General features: G+C 42.3%; 1 protein-coding gene across 1 annotated transcript in view; it reads left to right on the top strand.

Annotated features, from left to right (window-relative positions):
* NEDD9 (neural precursor cell expressed, developmentally down-regulated 9) overlaps positions 1-18,609 on the top strand; it is a 73,822-nt gene that overhangs the window by 34,137 nt on the left and 21,076 nt on the right. Inside the window, exon 2 of the mRNA XM_026843203.1 lies at positions 16,325-16,762. Within this exon, the coding sequence (XP_026699004.1) occupies positions 16,325-16,762 (438 nt within the window). The remainder of the gene's footprint in view (positions 1-16,324; positions 16,763-18,609) is intronic.

Consider the following 18,609-nt stretch of genomic DNA (forward strand, 5'->3'; position numbering starts at 1 on the left):
CTTCCCTGGCGGCAGCCGGGCAGCCCTCGCTGAGGGGCCGCAGCCCGGGCGGGCGGCTCGGGGCTCCCCTCAGGGCAAGCGGGCGCAGCCGCTGTCCCGGCCAGGCCTCCTCTCCCCTCGCCTCGCTTGCTGCTCTGTGCTGTGGGGAGGTGCACGGGGCGGGGGGCAAGGCCGCCGAGCCCCCCCCGGTGCTCTGGGGTGTTCGCGGTGGTGGGGAAGAAGGGGTTTCCCGTCCCGCGCCCGGTGGCCGCGCGCCTCTCCCGCGGTGCTGGGTAACGGGGTGAGCCCGGTGGCTCGGAAAAGGCGGGTTTGTACGTGGTGCTCAGCATCGGTTTGGGACAGGTATCGCTGCTTCTCGCCGTGGTGGAATGCACCCCTTTTCCAGCCCTTTGTCAACGGCTCGTTACCACAGGGCAGTTTCTCAGGGCGGTCGGTTTTGATGGGTCACAAGCAGGGGAGGAAAACCCCCTCAAAAAAAACAACTGTATATTTTAAAACCGGGGTAGTTCCCTTTTCCATGTTAAATAAGTGATTTTAGCATAACATTTTACCAGAGGTTTTTCTTCCCGGAAGACAGAAATGGAAGCTTTCATCCTAGTATTACTCTACTTAAAAACGTCTGGTCAAGGTGCTGAATTGCCCACAGGGCATTAGATTACTGTACAGACATACCATAATCTTGTGTGATTGGAAAAAAAGGGGGAGGCAAGGAAAAAATTTTCCTTCCTCTGCCAAAAATAACTTCAGCATCAATAAAAAGGTGATTTGGAAATGTCACACATTATATACTTACTTGGAGACTAACTTGCTTTGAAAGTAAACTACTTCTTCCTAAATTTAGGTAGTGTGTGTAAAAGAGCCCTGATGCTGTAACGTATAAGGCTTATAAACCTCAGCCAGAATGAGATGTGCGAGTGATACCTAGGTAAATACACAGAGATTTTCGTGCTTTTCCGTATATCTCTGAGCTCAGCTCAAGCTTTCGGGATTTCTTGTACCCAAACTTAAGGGAGGGTCAGAGTTAAGTTTCCAAAGCTGCTGCCAGTTTCTCCACCTCATTGGTTAAGAATAACCAGGAAAAAAGAAATTAAGATACAGATAAAGAAAATGCACCATGACTTTGAAAATTTTGATCTGCATCTGATGGCCTCTTTTTTTTTTTTTTTTAATTCTGTCTCAAAACAACTGACTGCTTTGAAGTCTGAGATCAAATTTATCTGTCCCTTTCTATTCCCCCTCAGATCAGTTCACATAGATTTTATACCTGCTTAGAGAAGCTGTGACTTGCCACAAAACATGAGGCACTTGGGGGTAGAAGAGCAGCATCTCAGTCCAGAACTCATGAACTGCTTTCCAGTTGCCCATGACTAAATGACACTCATATTCCAGTGGCAAAATAATGGTCCTGCATAATTATACAGCTTCCCAACTTCTTCTGTTGCCATCTATCCATCCTCTGCTTCAAGGAGATGGTGCTTCCTATGTAGCCCAGTGGCACTGCAAGAACAGGGACCAACAAGGTGGCTCAAAATGGGGAAGTCTTTCCTGCTGTATAGTTTTCTTTTCCCTGTCTGGTTGGAACGAACATTTTGGTTTGGGTTTGTGATTATGTAATTCGAGACAGAGAAAGCTAGACAGAGAAAGGACAAGACCGAGGGTTTTGGCCTCAAAAACCTTCTTGTCAGACTAGGGTGTTTACTTTCCCTGGGAAATGTGAAGTAGTTACTTACACTGTTTAACTAGGACAAACATCCTTAGATCTATTTCTTATCCCTGGAGTAACATATAAAGAAAGTAACTGTTCATTTAGTCTCCTATTTTCTTTTATTTTCTGACTTTCTTTTATTTTTCTATAGGAAGACAAAAGTCCTGTAGTTTTTATTGTATACAGAAAATAAAGGAACATAGTGTGCTCATGGCCTGCCTTGGGACATACTGTCACTTCAGTGGTGGTTTAGCTTCCAGGTGCAGAGTTAGGTCTATTTAACTACTCTTGGTGTTATATTTGGGCTTGTCATTCTTTACTTTTATACTGATAGTCTGTAAGATAAGGCCTCATTTAATGAAATGATTGAGATGCTTATTAGAGTTTATTTAGAGTATTGGACAGAACAGGAACTGACTCGTGTGTGTGACCCTGAGTACATCTCTCCATCACTCATGGCTTCACTTTCAGTGTGACTAAACCCAAGGTCTTTTCTTGTCTAGAAAGCCTTTCTGCTACTCAGTCTACTATTTTTTCCACTCAAACATTTCGAAAACTTGTTTCCTCTCTTCTTTCACATAAGCTTCTTTTATTGTCCAGCCCAGTCTTTAAATATTCTTCCATTATAATACTCAGGTCTGAATCCTCTGAAAGCCACAGCGATTTTCCCAGATTTAAGAAGGTTCAGAATTTTGCCTTATATATGTCTCTACAAGTCTATCTTCTGTGCACTGTGTGAAATTCAGTCAAGATGAGACTGTTCAAAGCAAATTTGACCCCAGGTTAGGTCCTGTTCTACCATTCATGCACTAGTTAAATATTGGAGAACCCAGAAGTTAGAAGAACTGAGATGTGGAAAGATAGGAAGCATTAAACATAGCAAATACTTACATGTTAGTTGTGAGCATTTTTTTAGGCCTACTTGTCTAAAAGTTACTTTCAGAAACAGTACAGGTTGTATTATGGCAACATCCCGGTTTTTCATTTTGATGACAGCAGCATCATTTTTGTGCTAGAGCTCCATGTACCACAAAACTGCATCCTGTCAAGTTCTCACAGGATGCCATTCCAGTATTCTGCAATCCAGAAGGTATGATCAACCCTTTATGAAACCAAACCCAGACTGTGATTCCATGGATGTAGCAGTTACAGCTGAAAAATACTATAGGTAGGAACAGAAATACCAGGGGGTTACCTTGATCAGAGAACAACGTGGATGGGAAAGGATGTATCTGGCCAGCAATTCCAAAGCCCTTATCTCAGGCATTGAAAGTGACAGAAGCAAAAAGGATAAGACATGATCATAACAAGGCTTTTGTAGCTTGTTGGCTGTTCATAGGCAAGAAGAAAAAAGAGGGGGAAGGAGAAAGGGGGACTTAACTGTTTACTAAAAGATCCAAACAGTTAGTGAAAGAGGAGAGGAAAAACCCCCACTACATTCCTTACCTCATTTAAGCCAAAAGCAGTGACGTAGATGTGAAGTATTAAGTCCTGATTATCTATTTTTAGATAATTTGTTGGGCAAGGAAGAAACCTAAGTAAATAGGGTTTGAAATGCCTGCCATTTGTGCTAAGGCACAATCCTGTAATATATAGACTTGATTACAATGCCTGCATGCCAAGACAAACAAAATAGTGTCACTGGGAAGAAATACTATATTCCCAACCAGAAATGCTTGTGAAAAGCTGCTTGTAACCCTGGCAATGAAAGACTCAGAGTTGGGCCATGTAAAGGGAAAAGAACTGCCTGTACTTTACTAACCAAATTCTGTTTCATTTATTCCTTACACTCCTCTTTGTTCTCCTTTTTTTGCTCTCTCAGCAATCACAGGGTGACAGTCAAACTTAGAACTAAATAGGAACTGTAAAAACCTTGTAAAAGGTAATATTAGAGGAGCAAAGCAACAAAGGGAAAAACTGACCAAGTTTGTGCCACCTCTGTTACCATAATGAATTTGCAATGAAAGTTTCATGATTCTTCTCTTCTATGTGCATATGAAGGGAGGTGGCAGAAGTCTAGCAGGATCAGGCCTAAATCAGCATCAGCGAGATGTAGCAGTAAGACTGTCTCCTTCTCAAAGCTTGGAGGACCATGGCCATTCTGAGATTCCCACTCTTCCCCATGTGGTCTCTGTGGGCCACTCCCCCACCTGCCCCAACTTATGTACTGCTTATAAGCCTCCAGTTTTGGGTCAAGTATGTATTTGTATACTTAGAGGTAATTGCCTCAGTACCTCAGGATATTTGAGAAACTCCCACAACAGAATGTTTGCCCTTCCAAAGATTTGGTAGAATAGCAAGGTGCTGTTAATTAAGTTTCACAGGGGAGGTGCTGCGGTTTAGGGACATTACAGGACTTGTTTCAGAGGAAGAAGAGCCATCACAAAGCATTACAGCTAACAGCATGCAGGTTTTTGCATGATTTCTAAACTTCTGGTTTTATGCTGAAAGCTGCCACTGAGTAGTGTAGCTGTAAATCTATTTCATCAAGAAATTGGTAGCTGAATCTGTCTCTGTCCAGTAGTTCTTAGTATAGCATGGGGAAGCAGAGGTGCCAGATGAACAGTCTTCCTTATATATTTTTTATAGTTGCAATTCAGTTTGATCCTCCAGTGCCAAGAAGCACTGGATACTAATCTGGGAGTTTTACTCATGCTTTGAAGATCATACTAGAGGGTGCAGTCACATTAGACTATTACTTTGCCTTGGGGAACCTTGACTCAACATTAGTCATTCCAAAGTAATGCCATACTATTGAAGAGACCTGATATCAGAGGGGAACTTGCCAGATCAGAGAGCAGGAGAACTGCCTAAATAGTGAGACTTTATGGAAATATCTTCTGCAAAGGAAAAATGAAAGTACATTTCAGGAGAGTTCTGCAGCCCTTTTAAGCTGATAACCAGCATTTTGCAGAATACAGGCTAGACTTTGGAGAAGTCTCATGAAGCGTTACTGTGAACTTAAGTGTTGGACACAATTCTTAAAAGCATGCACAGACTTACCTCTGGAATCTTACAATCTCAAGTACAAGAAGTGGAGTTAGAAGAAATTATGCTTGCACTGATATCTTATCACTGAATGTTGAACTCATACATGGGGTGGCTCAGGAGAAATTTATAGTATTGAACTGTCTGTGCTCCATTACAAATAGCAGAGTCATTACAGCAAGTGCATCCAGTGACCAATTGGAATGAGTCAATCCTCCTGAGTCACACCACCACCATGCCCCACTACTGGAACGGGTGTGCCTACTGGCTACTCTGGTCAACTTTAGAAACGGTAGGAGACTAGAAGACTATTTATCTTCTTGCAAAGAGCTTGTACTTATGGTACTCCTCAGCCAAGCATGAGGGCCTGTTCTTGCACAAAAGTACAGGAGAAGAAGGTGTTCTCCCAGTACCTGGAAACAGCAAACAGCCTTGTGTCTCTGTGCATACAAAAAGTAGAAAACTGTGACTGGAGCACAGAGCTTCCTCTTTGTCATATTGCTGTTAAAGATGTTGGGGGCATGGGAATGACTTCTGCATATGATAGATGGGCTTAGGTCTCTTAGGAGCCTAGTTAAAGCCACTTTTGGTTTTTTTATTTTATTTGGACTAGCTTATCTCAGACATTTAAATATTTAAATCCCTTTCATAACAGTAGGAATTAGGAACCTGCCTATCTCCAAGATCTAGAGTTTAACTTAATTTCTAAAGTGATATAAGCACTTAGGAGCATGCACAGGTGTCTGCCTTAGCTGCCATGATTGTGGAAAACCCTTATCTTCTACTATTCTCATTTCTGGCTGCACTTGATGGAGACAAGTAGCTGAACTTCTGGAGATATTCAAGTCCACACACCTCTCTAGGAGCCCAGATTCAGTAACATTTGGAATGGTAAATGTGCAAGTCACTTTTCAAGATGCTTCTTTACATAATATGTGCTCTCTGAGCATCCATGAAAGCAATGGTTATTTACCTTTACAGTACTCTGATGCCTGAAAGATGCTTTATACTAGGTCTTCAGTAGAATCAGACAGTCCTCTGGTACTGTACTACAAAATAATATTTATGGCAATATTATTCAGCAATATTTGTTAAGTCAGGCTACTGCTGAGTAAAAATGCATTTAGAGGTACCCCCCTTGCTGCCCATAAATGCTTGCAGCTCTCTATCAGTGAAGTTGGGTCACTTCATAGCAGCTAGAAGTACAGCCCTTGAATACTGCTGCCTGTTTATCACAGGCTGCTCTTGGCAAGTGACCTTTTTCTTTTGCCTTTTAGTCTAGACATTACAGTAGTGGAAACTGTCTTAAAATTAAGGAGTTCATTTTTCCACAGTAGATTTGGACGTAGCTTGCATTTGACAAGAAACAGGACTGCTAAAGCTATAGTTTGCAGTCCTAGAAATACAAGTGCATAGCATGACAAAAAATGTATATTTTTTTTCTCTATAGGGATGAGGCCCATTCTCGCCTTTCTATTTTTGTGTTTGTTTTAAAAACACTTAATTCACAGTCAGAGTGGATTAGCCTGCCCGGAAAAGGAAGAGAAATAAGAACAGATTTACTCTACAGGAATGCAGTCACCATGTCAGAAACCCTTTCTTAAGCAGGCCTAATTCACGGCAAAGTTGAAAAGTTTAGCAGTAGCAATACTGTGAATCATTTGGCGACAACAAATCTTAGAAAATGCTGAAGGATCCCAGGAGTAAATCTCAATTCCTCCAATGAATGTCCTGCTTAGTTGAGGGCAGGGAGAGGAAAATACTGACCATGAAAATTCAGTGATTCTTTTTCAAAGGAATTTTCTGATCCAGAGGGTTATGTACAAACCAACTGGAAGTGTGCACTCTGTTTAACTTGCAGCTTGCAGTAGGTAGGGTCATGAATGCCCTTGTCCTGTGGACTTTACATCCAGTTAAAACACTTAGGGTAATAAACCAATTTTTACTGTTATAGAAGGGCCTAGTTTACAAGCAGATGATATCTTTTTTTCCTCTCCCTGCTTATACTGCATTATCTTGTTTGCAGCTCAGAAACTGCACAAACCAATCTCTCATTCGATCAAGAATCTACAATTGAAGTTGTGTTTGAATCTGAGACTAAACATAGTAACTATAACTGGTTAAAACGCACCCACATGCTCTCCCTCTCCCTTCGCCAGGGTACACTTCCCTAGAAAATGTCAGCTTGCCAAAATAGAGCTGTTCTGGGAGGCTTGTTGACTTTTGGATGCTGCTGTGTAGTATGGAGAAGACCCTGACTGGACCTTGCAAGCCTCATCTGCCAGCCAAGCCCTGCTCCCCTGGGAGTGTGTCTGATTCACAGGCAACTTGCCATCTGTCTCCCCAGCGACCTGCTGAGGACTGGTAGGAGCCTGGAAACACAAAGTCCAAAACTTGGGTTTTTTCAGTAAGCTGGGCTTTCAGGGCACCCCAAGTTGCAGCTGCTGTGAAGTATCCCAGATGGTGACACTAAAGTTGCAACGAAGGGTGGCTTTCCCTTCTGTGGAGAATTTTGGGGGAAACTTGGGGGAAGAAGAGTATGTCCCAGTTTAGCTAAGTTCTAGATTAAAAAAAAATAAATTAAGAATACTTTCCAAAGCTAAAGGTATCAGACAAATAAGTTGGTGACAGTTATGAAGTACTATGTGTACACAGCTATGGTTTCATGACAGTCAAGTTGTGATTGTTTCCCTAGAGCTGCACAGAGAAGGGTTAAATTTTGGAGGAGGGGCTTTTTTTTTTTTTTTTAAGGAAACTTTGTCTGGGAGAAAACTGCTTGCCAATGCCAGAAAATGGAAAACTGAGAACTCAAAACACACATTTCAAGATTCTTTCTTTCCATCTTCTTTTTTTCCCCACTTTATGCTCTGTTCCTTCAATTCTTAAGTATTCAACATCCCATCTCCTTTCATTAAGTTTTTAATTGCTTGCCTGAGGGAAAGAGGTCAGGTTTTCCATCTGCTTTTTGATTTTGATGTACTGCAGTTTAATCACTGTGAGATCATATTTACTCTAAGGCTATTGTTTGCATGCTTTATTTTTTCCTTTATCTCCCCCCCCCTTCCCCCGTTGATGTCACAGAAGGCACACAGCCCTCAGACAGATTTGAAAAGACCTTTTAAAGCCGTGGAACTAGATCACACCCTTCTTTGGGTGGGGAGAAAGGAAACTGGTTATGAGGGTAAAACATATACAGAAAGCTTTGCAAGTTAGGTGTGGTGGAATTTCCCAAAATATTAATAGGTCTTGAAGGTAAGTTCAGGGGATGTGGTTTGCATTCCCAGAAAGAGCATAGAAAATGGTATTTCAGCACTCCCATAAAATTCCAGAAATTCAGAGGCCAGGGAAGATCAGGATGGGTCATCAGTAGATCACTGAGCTGCTTCACTGCAAATCCTATCGGTCTTCTACAATAGCTTCAAAACAGGGTGGGTGGTCTGACAACACTGCAGCAGGGTGCATTAACCTCAGGGGTGTTCTCTGGCGCTGAGCAAAGAGCATTATTACCTCTGATATGCCCATTTCTAGCATAGGTATGACCTATTGCATCTCACTGCACAGACTCCAAACAGAAGGTTGCTATGTAGTAAAAGGGAGTTGCCACTTCTCTTAAACTGCCCCTACAATCTCACTGAGCACCTCACGTTTTGGGTGATTTAAATGGTGTTTGTGATACAATACATGCATCCTCCACTGCATCAGAAACAGAAGGTGTAAATCAAGTCCTTATTTATCATCTTACCTCAAATTAAATTTATTTGGTTGCCTTTGTAATGCCCAGGAAAGCAGAACAGCACCCCCACACCTCACCTCCCCTTTAACTAAAATAAAATAAAACCAGCCAAGCCAAAGCACAGAACTCAAGAGACAAAAGAATATCTTCAAAATAAAGAAATGAAGCCTAGTTATTGTCCTTTTAGCCAATGTAGAGTTATCACTGTATAGATACAGAGCCAGAAAACTTTCAACTCACCCAGTTTGAAGTGTCAGTGCAGAACAATGAAGTATTTTATTCACACAGGCTTGCTCTAACCTTCATTTTTGCATTTCTCCTTTTATACTTCCCCCACCTTTTCTACCGTCCTAATTCCTGCTTTTGAATTCACATGTCTGGATTCCTTCCTGAGTTGCAGCTTCACCACTGTGCCTCAGTTTCTCAAAGTACTTTGCAGACTGCTTACAGAAAACAGGATACGCGATTATCTCCTATTTCCTTAAAGTGGAAGAGCTATGCTGAAACAAATAATGTTTACAGACCAGAGTCTTCCGTCTCTCACGTGTTTACATTGCATTTTGGGCGAACTGATGAACCACATCAGCATCTTGAGCAGGAGTGTGAAGTGCCCAGGCCCCAGTTGCTCTGCTCGCTGCCTGCCTGCCATCTCCACTGGGTAAAGTAATGTGCCTGCAAAAACTGACGGTGAATACATAAAGAGCATGACAGCCATAAACCTAAGACTTATCCAGGTACGACCCAGTAAGGGGGGACATTCCCATTTTTCATCGTTAGCTTTCTGTGTAACTGGTCACATTACTAAAAAAACCCCAGGCAGAACAAATTCTGAAATTCAGACCTCTAAGGCCAGACAAAGGGTCTGGGACAGCTCTGTGGAACACTGAAATAAGACACTTGCCTTTCTCCTCTGCAGACCCAAGGTTTTCCACATCACAGCCTCCAGGCAGCTTGGCATACTTTAGCATGACTGACAGCCTCTGTTCCAGAGATGCACAGGACCAGAGTTCAAGGATACTTAGGGTGGATTAAGACCTGTCCTCCTTGGGGCTCTGCTCAGGCTGTTACCTCATAGCTCTCTCATTAGCTGTAAAGCCAGCCTTCGAAATCTGTATGTGGAAAACTGCTTTAATTTCCATCCAGCAGGACTTGTAATTATTTGGGCTAGCAACACTTGGCCAGAAAACTTGGGGTGTTTTGGTGGAAGAAAGCAAGAGAGTGCCTGAAAAGTGGAACTGTGATCTTTGCCTGTAAGAGTGAAGTGAAACATTACTATGCTGAGCATTTGCAACCAGGCTCCCTCTTTTGTCAAAGGCTGTGAGCCAAGGAAGCTCACAGTTCTCAGAGCCAGTGAGCAAACCCACAGCCTGAACAAAATGCTCAGGGCCTTTCAGAGTCCTCCTGCCAAAGTTGTGCAGCACCCTAGTAGTGAGCTCTTTTGTACATGCTGTTGTAACACTTCCTGCCTCCTGTATGTAGCTATCAACATAAGATAAAACGTAGGTACCTGCACACAGCTTGTTGCTGGTAATTAGCCATCACAGGTCTGCACACATGTGAGGGCTGTTAAAGCCAAGCTGCCAGGCACCATTTTGTAGTCTATGCCCCATGTCAGTGCACACAGGGACCAAGGACATGTCTAAGAACATGCCAGTGCAGCTTTTTGTGTACCAGGTACTTCCTGTGCTTTTCACATGGCCTTTCTAGGTCTGAGGAGACCAGCAACAGACATTGCTCAAGGCTTATTCAGTCATCTCTGTCAACTTGTATTAAGTAGTTTTCATGAGAAGTTGCTTGTTATACACAGACATATTACCTACTGTGCCTTGATAGCTTCTTTCCTTGCTAACACAGCACAATAAATTCTTTATTTCAGGGGCAGTGACAGTGAAAAATAGTAAAGGAGATAGGAACTACAAAGCACCAATGTTTAAACTGTCTACTGACTCTTACACTGAAGCCCTCTGTCAGAAGGCACAGAGCACAAACTTCTCTCTCTTCTACCAGTACTGCTTTTAGTCAAACTTTCTTTCAGAATAAAACTCACTCTTTTCTGGGTTTTCATATAGGTTCTTCAGTCGCACAGGCAAATCATTACTATTAGGCCCATTGCAACCATACAGTGTATGTAAATGCTTAAGCTTACTTAGGAATGGCAGTGATTCCTTTTAAAGAAACCTAAAAGACAGGGCAATCTATTAATTAAAAGTGATCCAACTAAAATGAAACTACTGATTTGTGCGCAGACACATCTTTGGGGTGTGTCCCCCCACCTTTCCTTCCTTTGTTCCTCTCTTCCTTCCTCCTAAGCTAGCTAAACATAGAAGAGAAGCCGTTTGCTGTTTTAAGAAAGTTTGTCCAATAATAGAAAAGAGGGGTTCCACCCTTTTTCACTTAAGAGCAGAGGTGATTTCCCTAGTTCTATTTACACATAAACTCTCCACATAGGAAGCAATATGTAAAAATGAGACAAAGCAGAACAAAACACTCCACCAGCCAAGCACAGAGCAGGGATCGGTATCCACAAGCCTGCATGCTCTGGAACATCCTTCTATCACATCTCTGAGGGACGCAACTGAAATTCTTTGAGCTTATGGTTGGTTGAGCCTTTTCCTTGAGCGTTCATTCATTACAGAGTTGGCTGAGGAGTCAAGTCAGCAGCCCTGCTCTGGGAGTTTGGCACCGCGACACTCAGCCCTTAAAGAATTCATTGTATTTAATCTCTTAGCGTGTCATTTATTATTCCTGTGTTTGCTTCCATGGCTGTGGGCACCTCACACGCTCTTGTTACCCACGTCACTGAATGTGTTTACTCTAACAGAAAGAGTAGATGTTTCCACCACTCTAACTCTTCCGTCTTCCCTCTTCTGCCACAGCCTCATCAACAACCTACCTTTTAATTCTCCAAACCACAAGTGGCAGAATTCTGTGAGTTCCTGTTGTTGCAGGGAAGGCTAGCCAAAACGGATCATATTCTTCAAAGTAATTTTGTGTGTCTTTATTCAGCTGCAGACATGTTAACCATCAATTGCAGCAAGCTAAGGAGAGAGCAGACACCTTTGACTGTTGTATAATAGATCATATTTATGCATCTGAATTTGGCTGGTAATTTCTTCAGCATCTGAGAAGAAAAATAGTTTATAGAGGTTTGGATTTGTTTTTTTTTTTTCTTCAGGTTCTGCAAGTAGAACAGCTGACATTTTTCAGGGCAGGATCTTTTGCTCTCTGTCAGCTTTTAGTAGTACATGCATCCTGGATGCAAAAGAGAAAAATCTAAGGTGTGCAGAGCATACGAATTGCACCTTTCTGGGGTTTATCTAATGCACTTAACTGGCATTAAAGGAAAATTCAGATAGATGTTTCAAATCCCAGGTTCACTTTACCTACAGAGAGCTTGAAAGCTTTACTTTTGTCTCAACCAATGTAGAAAGTTAGGACCATGGGCAATGTAATCGGCAGTTAATCTAGAGAGTATTCATTTCAGTTTTAGTTCTTTTCAACAGTTTCTGACACAAGGCATCATGTCTGCTGAGGCTTTCCTGCAGCCTGTTCCAGCTAAAATCCCCAGGCAGCAGTCATGAGGGTCAGACTCCCTTTCACTTTGACCTGCTGATGACTGGGATAGCACTTTATTTAACAGAAGACTGAAAAACTTCCTCTTTTCAGTGATTTTATGGAAGATACTTTCTACTGCACTCAAGAGTCCAAGGTTAAGAGGAATTTAAGCGACCAAATGTGGGTTTTTTTTTGTTTTGCCTGCACAGAGTATTAATACAGTGAGGACGTGACCCTGGATTCAACTTCCAAACATCCCAGTATTGCTAGTAAGGCTGGGGGATACAAAAGCTGTACTGAATCTTTCCAGTCAAGTGCTAGTTATAGAGAAACACTTACTAATTAAAGTATGGCTGCTGTAACACTGAGAGCTCAGGAGAATGTATATAGGCCACAGGTACTTTCAGATTCTGAGGAGAGCACCACTGCACTTATGTAGTTAATGGGACCCAAGGAGAGCAGAGGTTTCCATCCTTAATCTTATTAAAAGAAAGCGGTAGCTGTCAATCCATTCATTTTATGAAGTGCAGCTGATTTCTATGGCAAACTGTTTTCCCTGTCTAGTATCAGATAATTCCTCCCCTGCCATTACAGAACTTGAATTTGTAGTTCCAAATCTGTCGCCCTCCTTTCTTCTCTTTGTATTAGAAATATAAAGGGACTTCTGTGCAACTTGCCAGTTGTGAAGACAAGCACCAGGAGAAGTTTCTCATCATCCCTTTCTCTGTTGCCAGTTTGTTTAGAAAATGGCCGAGGTTTCTTTAGCACTTAGTCATACAAAAAAAGTTACTGCTGTGCCTTTGCCTTCTCATATCAGATGTTAGTTGTTAGAATAGGCTTATTCGGTGCCTATTTCAGATGGAGGAGTGACAGATCCATGCCTCTAAGAGCAAATCCAGTTAATTCCAGCTAACCCTCCCCAGTCTCTGAGCTGATGAGACCAATGAGAGGGAGTGTTGCAAGACATGGATTATGATGCCCACAGCATCCAAAAATTCTGCTAATTTGTCAAATCAGTCTAAATAAAGCCCACAAGCATTGAGGGGTATCTTTGACTTCTTTCTGTGAGTGGAAAAGTAGAGGCCTACCATCTTGATCACAACAAGTTAAAGATACCTCTATGGTTTTCAGAAGAATTCCCAGTGATCTTCTGTGGTGACCTTGAGATTTGAAATGAAAATTTCTTGAGAAATCAGACTGCTGACTAATGAAAGCAACCGTGACACTGTTTCTAAAGCTCACATTAAGAAATCCTGTGAAGGAAGAATGAAGTCAGGGAATGCTCAAAACACAGGTTTACTTAGCAGGAACAGTGCCCATGTTGCTGACTACAGCAAAAGGCTTAGTGTTTCTGGTCCTGGTGCTTATTTGTAGAAACATTTTTCCTGCTTCACTGCTCCATCAATGACTGATGCTGGTGGCATGGCTCTGGGCTATTTAAAAGGCCTTGGGGAAACTGCTGTGATACAAGTGGTAACCAATTAGTATAATTCACATACTGGTGCCCAAGTTAACACTGACAAGGAGAATCTGAAGCTGTTTGCAGCAAAGATGATCTTGAAGCACGTCCAGAAAGTATTAACATGCTGCGTGCCAGGTGGTGAGAAGGTCACTGGGACAGAGATAATGAGCAATGGAAAAAAATCCACATGGGAACTTTTATCTGCTCTAATTCTACCACCATTCCAGCTTTGTTCTGAGAATTGCTTTGCCTTAGAAGGTAATCAGGCTTTTCAAATACCTTTAATCACTGAAGTATAGAAGAATATGCATTTATCTTTGATTTAGCCTGCTTGTTTTGTGCCCAACCCCTGTAATCTTCCCCCCTCTTTAAACAACAGTCTCTGCTAAAGTCTCCTTTAAATAGTCAGTTGGACAGGCTGAGCTAGTCACATTCATAGATTTCTCATGTGAAAGACACATTAGAAAGGTATATAAAAAAATATTAACTTGAATATTCAGACTAGGCAAGAACTTTCTTTTCTGAGCTCCTTGGACTCAGCTGAGCAGCAGCAACACAGCAAGACCATAGATGTAGTGTTCAAGAAGAGACCACTGGTTTTGACCATGCTGAAGAACAGTTTTACAGTTCTGACAAGGCATGGACAAAATTGCTCCCTGCTTTATATCTATTTGCATTTCTTAGTGTTGCTGACTGATGAGCTGAGTAGATATCCATCAGAGTGGTGGATCCCAGCGCCACTGTTCACATGGGAGTTCAGAATGGCAGTCCTGCTTTTCCAAGCCAAAGCTTAATTTATACTGACCTCACTAATGATGCTGATGAAAGGCAAAGCCAGTGTTACTCACACTGGAAAGCTGATTCCCCATTCAGAGTAGCTAAAACTGATCTCATGCACCCCATTTCAACACTACATGTCTTGGGAAAAGCATGTTCATCTACCTTTTATGTGACATCTGAGTTTACCCTTTCTCCATCCACATCTCAGCCCTTCATACAACCTCCTGGCCATATGCTACACTTAAGAAAAGTTGAACTGAACAAGGTCAAATTGAAGTCTGCTGTCTTGAAGTATAGAGATAATGGGAAAACATCAGTCCTTGTTGATGGGAAAAGATATAACAAGTGTGGGATAAGAAAAAGTTTTGAGACATCCAAGGAGGATAAATATGACAGATAAAACCACTAAACTGTACTTGACACTTTATCTTTAACAGAGGGAAGATAAATCTTCAAGACAGCTGCATATCCTATCTTACATAGGATTAGCACCATTTCAGTTCACGTACTGCATCTAAATACTTAGCTAGAACAGTCCAGATCCAGAGCTCCCTATATTTATTCAAGTGCTTACAATTAGTTTATAACAGTCAATGCTGACTGCATTCACCAAAACCCAAGCAAGTATGGAGTAGTTGTTGCCAACGCATTTGGAAATGTCACCAGAGCCAAGAAATTAAATGTACTCGGCCTTTGCAAGGGATCCAAGAATGTCAGTACAGACAGCCTGCCTACTTTCCATTGAATGCCTAAGCTTGGCCAGTTATTCAGAACTGGATGTGCCATACCGGCCTGCAAAGAAAGAGGGAGGGGAGCTAATGCATTCCGTGAGAGGAAACGGCACTTGTTAGTAACACATCTGTACCTCATGGACTGCAATCTCGCATTGACTCAGAGTTGGCATAGAACTTAGAAGAGATACTGCTGATAGCATAGCCACAACAGAACGGAGCTCAGGGCAAGCTGCAAAACTTGCCTGAAACACTAGGCAAACACTCGGGAGTAGACTTGTGTGAAGTTCCCTATGTTAATATTACTGCTCCGCTTCACAAAATTCACTAAAATGCATTTAAGCATGCTTAAACTATGTTGACACAGGTCAAAAGACACCTCTTGGCTGTCCTTAGACTCCTCCCAAGTTACACATAGATGCACTCTATGGTAACATTTGGTACTTAAATTCTTAACACTCTTTGACATACAGACAGGCCCACACAGAGTGATACAGCTTTCCCCACAGCAAAGGCACAACTTCAGCTGGATTCAGTGGGCACATTATTTTTTAAGATCTTTCTACAGAGAGTGAGACTCTGAAGAACCTTGTCCTTTGAGGGTTTTTTTGGCGGTGGTTTTGAGGCAGTGGCTGGAGGAGGCTTTTTACCTGATTAAGCTAGTGCTGTGCCACCAAGGACAGTTACAGAAAGAATGAGAAGGCATAGAGCTACATACCAATGTGAGCATTGTGGTTCAAAAACTGTGACATTTTGTCAGTTTGTATTTTAGACCAGTTTTTCTCACCAGGTGGTCTACAGATCCTAGACTTTAAGGAGCTTGCAGTTGACAGCTAAGAACAGTCAGCCCACCGTCTTTACACTAATGGGATCTGCACGTCTAGTGGAAAGTCTTTCGGGACCCTGCAAATGTAAAATGTTTGGAAACAACTCCTCTGGATTAAGTCCCTGAGAGTCTTGTTTAAGCTTTATTTTAAATATCAGCTAGCTAGCTGTAGCATATTTATAGGGAAGTCAATGTCAAGAGATGAAGGTACAAGCCCCCATTCACAGGAAGAGCATCTCAGTGTCAAGAGCAGAATTCTCCTGACTTCCTGTCTGTTTAGGTGAACAGAGCATATAAAGAATTTCTATCTGACCTAGTATTACTAGGAAAGTTCTCATTAGCTGTGTTGCTAATGCATAAACCTCTCATTTCTCCAACTCGGGACAGAGGAGTCTTGTGATATATTATTTTCCATGTTATTTTGATTTCCTGCACACTTACAAATTCAGTTCTTATTTTTCTCCACCTAGAATCTGCTTGAAGTTTTAAAAAAAACCCCTAAACCTCTAGCTTATTTGGTTTTCTTACCCTTCTTTCTCCACAGAATCTTATGGCAAGAGCCCTCTATGATAACGTCCCTGAATGTGCAGAAGAGTTGGCCTTCCGCAAAGGAGACATTTTGACAGTGATAGAACAGAACACTGAAGGTCTTGAAGGATGGTGGCTCTGCTCCTTACACGGCCGTCAAGGCATCGTTCCAGGCAACCGTGTGAAACTTCTCATAGGTCCAGTGGTACAGGACAGTCCTGGCCAGGATATGTCCAATTCAGGATTGATACATCAATCCTTCAACCAGCAAAAGATGTACCAAATGCCAAGCTCACATGCCTCAGCACGGGACCCTGTCTACCAAGTGCCACCTTCCCATCTGAATCAGGGAATTTACCAAATACCCACTGGTCATGGTGTAGTGGGACAAGATATTTACCAGGTGCCACCCTCCACACAGAGATGTATTGACGGTCCAGCTCTGACTAACAAGGTGTGTGCATTTACTTTTCTCTCATAGCTGCAAATCAGGTCATTTGTGCTGACCATCGTTGAAGTGGTTAATGTCTAGTAATAGCCTGTGGACTTAAGACATAGGAAGGATAAGTATATATATAAAAACTGTATAAAGTTACAGCAGTAACTTTACTGCTGTGAGAGAAGAAGAAAGGCCCACTTAATGGCTTGCTTAATTTGCACAGTAGAGCATTTTGGAGCTGTGCTACCACAGCTGCTAAAGGTGAAGGGAAGTATGTGATCCTGTGTCCTCACAGGCTCTCCAGGGAGGCTGAAGCACATCTGGCCTCTGGTGCTCTTGCATTATATGCTCAAAAGAGTTGCTGCAGGAAGATTAACTCTCCCACAAATTAATAAACAGTTACATCATCTGCCCAAGTAATTTTTGTTTAATTAAAAATGATGTACTGCCTTGCTGGAGAAGTCCCAGTGGGTCTAAACTACAAAGAGAAAGCAATGATTGATGTTACAAGGGCTGTACTTGGAAGAGCGAGGGAGCAAGAGGATGATGATAATGAGGAATGTTTTAAGACCAAGCCTAAAGTTTGTAAGGGTGCACTTGATAGTTATCTACATGTAAATTTCTTGAAAGTGGGAGCAGCAACAGCTCCATAATGCCGCCATTACAGCACCAGCTGAGAGCTCCCAAGGCTCCAGTGAGAGACATTGCATTATGTGGGTCCCCCCTTATTCCTGCTGTCCCTCTCAGGCTCTCCCCAATCTCCTGTCACTCCCTCATTTTACCTTCACAGGGTACCTCCTTCATACCCCAGTGGCACACAGTGCCTTGGTGGCTGAAAAGGGTTAAGGAAGGTACCTGAGGGAGGAAGGAGATTCTCCTGGCCTTCCAGACTCCTTACTGCCAAGCCAAAAAAGTTCCTACAGTCCCTCCATTCTCAGCTCAGCAGCTCCAGCTATTAGCATCCTCCTTACCTTTAGAGCTTGAAGTACAGTATTTATATCCAAGTTATGTGAGCAGATGATGTCTCTGTCAGGAAGTTCCTGACTGGTTTAAACTTTCATCTTCTAGTTTAGATTGGCAGGAGAATCTGTTTCAGGTTTTTCCCCTGCCTCACCCCCAACTCAGCCTTTTTTACATCAGGCCTTTGGAAGACATCTTCTAATGCATTTATTTCCTTGTTACAATTTCATTTTACTTGATAAGCATAAATGAATTTATTTTTCCTCTGAGCAAAAGAAAGATCTGTGATATGATTCCAAGTGAAGTTATAAAGAGGTTCGTTTTCTCAGCTTTTCCACACTTCTGCTTTGTATGGTGCACAGGAAGATAAAGTGAGAAAGCTGCACAGGTAGAGATAGAAGCTTTGCTGTAGCAATTTTGTGGGTTTTCTTGTAAAGTCTAACATCTTTTCTGCCTTTTTCTCCATTCCCTGTAGGCTAAATATAGTAAAATCTTTTTCTGGGGCAGTATAGTTTACTCACCCACAGTAGCCTCTAGATACCAGGTGTTCACTACCTTGGAGGGTAAATAGCCTATTCATGGGACAGCACAGAAGAGATCACATTTTAGTATGTGTCTGCATTAAACATTACATCATGGTGCAGAGATGCCTCAGCTAGCCGGCTTGGGCCTCAGGAGATACTGCAGAGCTGCACTCAAGTCTGTTGGGAAGCCCAAGATACTAGCTTGGAATAAGTGCTATGTACTTTAATTTTAGAACCTGACCTGACTAAATGACCATTAGCATAGTTTACTTAGCATAAGGCAAGCAAGCCTGTGTGTACTCTGCACAGTGTAAGCCTGAAAGGAAGATACTCTCCAACTGCACATGAAGTCTCTTCTCTCTCCCCCCCCCCCCCCCC

This window comes from Athene cunicularia (genome assembly GCF_003259725.1).
Source record: "Athene cunicularia isolate RWA chromosome 2 unlocalized genomic scaffold, athCun1 chr2_part1, whole genome shotgun sequence".
Classification (NCBI taxonomy): domain Eukaryota; kingdom Metazoa; phylum Chordata; class Aves; order Strigiformes; family Strigidae; genus Athene; species Athene cunicularia.